This window comes from Branchiostoma belcheri, unplaced genomic scaffold (assembly GCF_001625305.1).
Source record: "Branchiostoma belcheri isolate BF01 breed outbred unplaced genomic scaffold, Haploidv18h27 scaffold35, whole genome shotgun sequence".
NCBI lineage: Eukaryota > Metazoa > Chordata > Leptocardii > Amphioxiformes > Branchiostomatidae > Branchiostoma > Branchiostoma belcheri.
Genome location: NW_017803965.1, coordinates 710,084 through 717,580, shown reverse-complemented (window position 1 = coordinate 717,580; position 7,497 = coordinate 710,084). Strand labels below are relative to the sequence as shown.

The following is a 7,497-nucleotide window of genomic DNA, read 5'->3' as shown; positions in this document are numbered from 1 at the left end:
ATTAGGTCCTTTACTTGACTAGTTTGGTTAAAAATTGATTGAAAATATGTGTAAATTCTGTTCCTACCTCACTGTACCCTCCCACCCTCCAGAGCTAGGATGCTATTTGTAAGAGATATTTTGATTGGTTACCTGAGACTATGGTAGCCAATCAAACGAGGTTTTCTAGAATTGATGATGACGTTGTGTTATTTCCGGTCAACGGCTCCTCCTCTTCCGGCTTGAACTTTCAGGAAGTTGGAAAGGTTTAAAGTACGAATCTGAAAGCATCAAATGAATTGAAGTTTCCCCTCCTGTGAATCTTTAAGAAAAATGGCCGAGTCACCAGAAGATTTGAAGAAGACTTTGTCAGGTATGTGTGAGATATAACGGATTTTGACCTAACTTTCATTTGGTTTCTACTTTATTGAATATTTCGACTCCTAACTTTATTCCACATTTTACTTCCGGGTTTGTGATTTTATTTTGGTTGAAGAAAATTGACAATTTTTCACTATTCACGCCATGAAGATCGGTGTTTTTCTTGTCATCCTGTCCTTTGGATGTTTCGGAATGTTGAAATAGAGACACCTTTGCTGTTAGGGCGCAGTGTCTGAAGAAAAATATCTGAAAGAAATTAGAAATGGACCAGGAAGTTAGTATGATATTTTTTGTTAGAAATTGGGAGGCGAGAAAGTGGTGGACTGGGAAAATTACACTGTGAGGGAGAGAAACAAGTAGGTTGTCCGAGAAAAAAAAAACATGAATGGCTGGAGATTCACAAAACACTTGCCTGGACAATGGCATGAATAAAGTTTCAAACGTGAATGTAATAATTACAATGCAATAATATGGCTCATCAGCCGATAGTATTACGACACAACCTGTACTTTTATCACAATACTTATGATCTAAAACTATCTTTGCAGAGGTGGAGCAATTTCTGGAAGGGTTGGGCAAGGAGAAATTGGGTAAGGATGCAAAGAAGAAGAGAGAAGACATCTTGAACAAACTGAAAGAGAAACTTCAGGAGAAAGGCAGTGATGAAGACTCAGGTAGGTTTCTGTGGCAGGCAGGAATATCTGAAGGTGTTCTTGTGGTCAGGGTCATTGACTAATAGAACCTGAAGGTTCTGGGTTCAAATCCCTAGCAGACTAGTGTTATGCTCTTAGGAAAGACACTTTACACCTTTTTCCTTACTTGGCTCAGTGAAAATGCATCTACCTGGTTTTGGTTAGAAATATCCTCCTAGGTGGGAGCTGAAGCTAAAGTTCCTGTTTTGGAGGAGAGCCGAATATCTGCAGAAATGGTTATTAAAAAATATGGACAATAGTTTTTTGGCAAAGTTATCACAGAAGAATTTCAATTGAAGAACAAATTTGACTATCTAGAACACCATTATATTGCATTTGGTTGATGTTTGCCAGTAAACTATATTTCATGTTTATGGACTGGAAATACCATCACCCCCTCAACTCCAATCTTCTTCTTCTTCATCATCCTAGTGCCAAACCTTATTAAGTTGAGGGCTCAACTTAATGAGGGCTCAATCTTACCAGCAAACCTGAATATGACGGTGGTGATGCACAACAAAAAGCTGCAATACACAACATTGCCTCTAGGAGGCATGCCTGTACCACAAGAGTACAAGAGTGATTTATTGTTCACTGTTCAGCATTGTATTGTGAGTTATTAATGAAAAAGAATACAGCATTCAATGTGTCTTCCTTTTGAAGAAAAAAATTGATCATCCAAAATTCTCCCATTAATTTAGGAGATGTTTATGAGCAGACCCAAGAAGAGGAAACTTACGAGGATGTCAATACTCTGAAGGGAGACAGGAGTCAGTCAGTCTCATCACTCACAGAAGCACCATATGGAGATGGTGAGTGTCAAAACTTATTTAGGACACAGCATTAGGAGTCATTTTGTTTGTTCAATACTATCAGACAGCTGTGCTTGGATGATGGACATTAAACCAATATGCAAGTCTTTGACAGAAGAGTACATTAAAGTCTCTTTTGATATGTGATGACAGCCTGTTTTATTTTCCAGTGGATGACACAATCCCAATAATACCAGCACCAAACCTCCTTGAACCTGATTTTGCTGCTTACATGGAGAAAAAAAGGAAAGGTGTGTTTGTCTTATCTTATCTAATCTAATCTAAATACTTACAGTAACTTCAGATCTTATCTAAAATGCCAAAAAAATGAAGGTTTAAGAACCTTTAATTCAATTGTATACTAGTACCAGGTAACTACAACAATGTAAAATATATATATTCTTTATAAGAAAAATTTATTTTCCTCCTCATACAGAGGGACCACTGAAGCTGTCTGCCTGGCAACGTCGCTGGGTGGTCATTAAAGACAACATCATGTTCTACTATGAGAAGCACACAGACAAGAAACAGAGAGGTAACATTTTTTTTTATTTCACTGTGACTAAATTCCTTATCTTTCACGCAGTGTTCTAGCCAGCTTGAAATTTGTTTGTCATTTCAATTTTGTTTGACATAACATCGTGTCAAGCATCAAAGGTGGTGCGACAATCCTAGTTGGATCTGGGGACATTAAAATTTTGAAATCTTGACCCTCTGAAATGCTGTTTCTTGCATTTTGAGATGCAAAGTTTGCTGGTAGACTAAGCTTAGTTTATTAACGTCTCTTTCTTTGACTTTACATAATGATTTTTGTCTGTAAAAGATGGCAGATTGGGCAAAATTTTTGGCTGTCATAAGCATAAAAAATCTGTCAAATGACAGAAATATGAACACTGGCTGGAAAATTGCTTCCATGGATACTGTAATTCCTGATTTTTAAACTATTTTCATGGTCACTTCTGTACCATGAACCTATCATTACCATTATAAATCATATGTCTTTCGCCCCATCCCTGCACACAGTGAAAATTAAGATCTGTGAACATGTCTATTTTCCTCAGACTTACTGTGAAATTTTGCTACCATGATGAAGACAAAGTGAATTATATTAAACAAAAGCTCTCTCTGTCGCCTAGAGTCATGGTGTTCAGAGATCTCAATTTTCCTACATTATTCTTTACAGGAGCTGTTCGTTTAGAGGGTTATGAAATCAAGAAAGCTGATGACCTTGACTCAGCCCCCAAGGTGGACCGAAAGAAGAAGGACCTTTACTTCCAACTGGTCAAGACAGGCCAAAGAGTGTATCAGGTCAGCCAATTGGGCAAATTGTCATCCCACTTGTTTTGCTTCACTGATAACTTCTAAAACAGTTAAAGGCATCCAATGCAACTTCAGGGCAGTAATACAAAAATATTCGGGAGGAGGATATTTGAATGATATTAATATTTAACACTGCACATTTCTGTCATCATTTTATAAATAAACTATTTGAAATTGCTGCAAAGAAGCTATGTGAGAAACTCCTAGTTTATTTTTTGGTACATGTACAAGTACCACCAATAAATAGCTAGAATCAGCATACCATATGAAACCAAAAAAAAAAACGTTTTCTGTCAGCAACATCTCATTTTTGCCATTTTTTCTGGGATAGAGGTGATTCAACTTGCCTGGGTACTACATTTAAAAAATGACCAGAAAATTGAGTTTGAAAAGCCAGTTTTACTGCCCTGATATTGCTTTGGGTGCCTTTAACCATGTGTGCACTTAAAACCCATATTTTTACAAGTACATTAGAAATGTTTCAAGTTAGTTCTTTCATTTGTGGACAGGGTTCTAAGAAGGATCAGAAGAGTCGAGGAGACGAAGAGATTCTGAAAGTAACCAAAATTTATTCCAAATACCTGTATGCTTCTGAAATACATTGCTATGGCTGTTTTTCCTTGGTGTCCTTCCAATCATCAACATTGCATCAATCAGTCTATATGAATATGTGCAATACTTATAAAAAAAGAAGTTGTAAACATATGCCATACTCTCAAATATAAATTGCTATTCTAGTTTATAGAATAACTAGTTTACAATTCAAAATGGTGTTTTCTTTAGAATCTCTAGAATCCTTGAAATTTGCCAATTTGCTAGAATAGTAATTATTTTGAGGTGTAATCAATAAATAGTACAAAGCAATGTTTAGAAGCTGTTGATGGTCCACCTCACCCCATAGCCTATTGTGCACCACACTCTCTTCTCTTTCACTCTATTCTTTAAAAAAATCAGAGAAACAACACATGAAAATACATGTAATGTAGTACATCATGTAATAATACAGTCAAGCCTGTACCAGTAGCCACCTCTACATAAGAACCACCTGGTCAATGTGACCACTTTTTGTTGGCCCCTTATATAGATAATTTTTCCACTAGACACAAGCATGAAGAATCCTGTCTATAGTTAATACTATTAGTAACCACCTGTCCGCATAGACCAGATTTTGTTGGTCCCCTGAGTGGTCTTCTTTAGCAGGTTTGACAGTACATGTAATTCTAGTACTTAAAATGGTACTGTTTGTGATGTCTGGATTTCTTACTCCTAGAAATGTGATGTGCTTATTTTCCTGTTATTTTTTTTTTTATCATTTACAGTTCATTGCCTTAAATCAGGAGGACCTGAAATTTATGGTCCACACCATCCACAAGATCACCCCTCCTACAAGCAAACCTCAAGACATGGAAACAGATGAAGTCTATGAAGATGCTACGTCGGCCAGGGCCGAGGAAGAGAATCCTTATGAGCAAACAGATACGAAGATGCAAGACCTAAGACGGAAGAAATTATCGAAGAAGACGTGTATGACGACACCATGTCACCTGAAGATGTTTACGATGATACTCTCTCCCCAAAGGAGGCGGCCGCTCCAAAACCAGTCGAAACAAAACCAGAAGAAGAAAATCCTGATGATGATGATGTCTATGAGGACACCATGTCTGCCAGTCAAGACCAAACCCCTGCACTGCCACCAAGACCAGCAGAAACCCCACATAACAAACCAACGCCAGGGAAGAGGGACCTCCCCCCACCCCCTCCAGATCCAGTAGAGGATAGTCCCTCCAACGAGCAGCCTCCTGCATCGAGGCGAGAGCTCCCCCCTCCTCCTGACAATGGTAGCTCCTCAGGAGACAAGCCTCCGGTACTTCCCAAGCGGGAGCTGCCCCCGCCCCCCTCGGGAGACAGCCCCCTTCCCTCTCCCGCGAGGAGAGAGCTACCCTCACCACCATCGCAGAACCACGCTCCGCCAATACTACCCAAGAAGCAACACGTCATTACGGTGCCTCCGCCTGAAAACGACCTCCCCAACATGTACATGGCATTGTGGGATTGTAGCGCCGACACGGTCCAAGACCTGGCGTTCAAACGGGGCGACCTGATCCAAGTCGTGAGCCGCGAGTACGAGTCCTTCAGCTGGTGGATTGGGTTTCTGGATGGCAAAGTTGGGCTGGTGCCCAAGGACTATCTCATGCAGGCATACGAATTGTAATCTGTATGGAAATAAGTCGTCGTATCAGTACTGCCCAAGAGGGTGACTTGCAGTCAACCAGCCATTGCAATATTTTATTACTCAGAATCAATGAAATATACTTACCGGTATAATATGTTGAGAAATGTGGGAAAAAGGGAGACAAATTAGACAAGACAGATCCTGGCTATCCATCAAAATATTAAAGCAATATGATGGCCTACTGTGGGAGTTTTTAAAAGCATATTTTAACACTATCTATATAGTATTACCTGATATGGTCTTGGTTGAAATTAACTTGAGGATCAAGCATATAAATATAGTGTTATTGCTATACCTACTTTATCACTAATAGTGTAACAGTGTAACAGTGCTAACTGACCATGCTAAATGGTCGTGCGACCTTTTAGTGTAGTGGTTAGCGTTGGTGACCGCCAAGCGGACAACTCGGGTTCGATTCCTGGTTGTGACCTGCTCGCCCCTTTCGGTTTCTACAGTGGCGCCCAACGTGGGGCTCGAACCCACGACCCTGGGATTAAGAGTCCCATGCTCTACCGACTGAGCTAGCCGGGCTGTGACCTGCTCGCCCCTTTCGGTTTCTACAATAGGAACACTCTATTTTGAAATTCAGTATTAACATCTGTCTATATATATGTGTTGCAATTTCCTCTTATGTAAAGTGCATTTTGTATTAAATGTCACAATTTGGTAGGTCCAGATTGCTAGCCTGGAATCCATCTGTGAATGCTTCACATGATTCCAGGCTACCAGATTTCAATGTTATTTCAGTATTCCTAAAGCACTACAAAATCATATAGTGACAATTAGTAATATACAACATGTATTTAGTCCATCTGATAGAAAAGATAGTATATAGTAACTGTTGTAAATGTTTGGATACAACATCACAGAGATGATCGATCATAGATTATGAATCTGTAGGATGCAGATAATATTAAAGATTATTGCAAACTCTAATCTTTTCTATAGGTGGGACAAGTCATAACAAAGTGAAATTCATGTTCGATACTCTCATTACATGTGGGACACAGTCTCTGAGTGGCTGGTGTGTTGTGGTGTCGACCTTTTTCAATTTGAAGACAATGCGTGCTGATTCTCAATTTTGTTGCGAACGATTTATTATGAATTGATGTGAGATAATCTTCCATACCAAAATGCTTTTTGATTTTAGAATATGTAACATGAAGTTTACTAGTGTTTCTAAGTTGTTCTCTCCACCAAAGCGGCCAGAGTGGTTAACTATATTCGCGAGCCGTTGCGAAGCCGCATTGCACTCAAAGCAACTTCTCTGTAAATGTTACTGAAAACGCCGGTGTGGTACCTAAAACAAACTCCGGTATGATACCAGTTTCGAAAACTTTAAAAAAATATATAATTCAAGAGAGACGCCAATATTTCTAACCCTTGATAAATATATTCTCAAACGAGAAATTGTAAAAAAATCCGAAAAACAACAAAATTTGTTAGAAATTATCTTTAGTAATCTTCCACTGGCCGTATGACGTCATTTTACCAACCACGCGCGCGATTTTTCAACTTCTACGACGAGGATTTGGACGCTCTGTTTTAAAATGTTTAAAAAACATTATTTTTGAGATTTTTGTGTCTATTTTTCGTCAGAATATGCAGTGCCGGTCTTGTTCAACCGGCAGGATGAAAAATTACGGGGCATTTTACGGTAATTTTACCGAAAAGACGACAAAAGTGCAGGCAAGAAGCGACAACTGTGCAGCCGAGTCGGGTTTGACGTGTGTGACGTAAGTAAGATAATAAATTTGTTGAGCAATTTTCTGCTATTTCTGGGCGAAGTTTTTAGCGTAAAAGTACCTCTAATTTGTTCACAACAGATTTGGACAACTGTGTCGTACGTTTATCCTTAAATTCTGTGGTAATTTTCTGTCCTTTGGGGTATTTTTCATAATTTGTAGGAAAACCACGGCGGACATTTGGAAATGCCCTCTGTTGTTGTTTACATTTGACGCAGTTTGAGTTCCTCTCGTTTGACGATATGAATTTACCTGAAGTTTAGTTATTTTGCTCAGAGTACTCGAGAATACGTTCTTCGTGCCTTAAGTACTGAATACTGAGGAAATGTTATGTG

The 7,497-nt window shown here is 39.0% G+C and overlaps 1 protein-coding gene and 1 non-coding gene across 2 annotated transcripts; one reads left to right on the top strand and one right to left on the bottom strand.

The window, feature by feature from the left end:
* The first annotated feature begins 209 nt into the window (after positions 1–209).
* On the top strand, positions 210–5,399 carry LOC109475857 (src kinase-associated phosphoprotein 2-like). The gene is given in 8 exon segments (XM_019776663.1): positions 210–352; positions 909–1,034; positions 1,754–1,864; positions 2,035–2,115; positions 2,301–2,399; positions 3,048–3,172; positions 4,504–4,672; positions 4,675–5,399. Coding segments are annotated over 8 exon segments (1,473 nt in total). The 5' UTR covers positions 210–312; the 3' UTR covers positions 5,397–5,399.
* Positions 5,400–5,875: 476 nt separating this feature from the next.
* Positions 5,876–5,948, bottom strand: Trnak-cuu. The gene has a single exon. It is a non-coding gene; the product is annotated as a tRNA-Lys (tRNA).
* Positions 5,949–7,497: the final 1,549 nt, after the last annotated feature.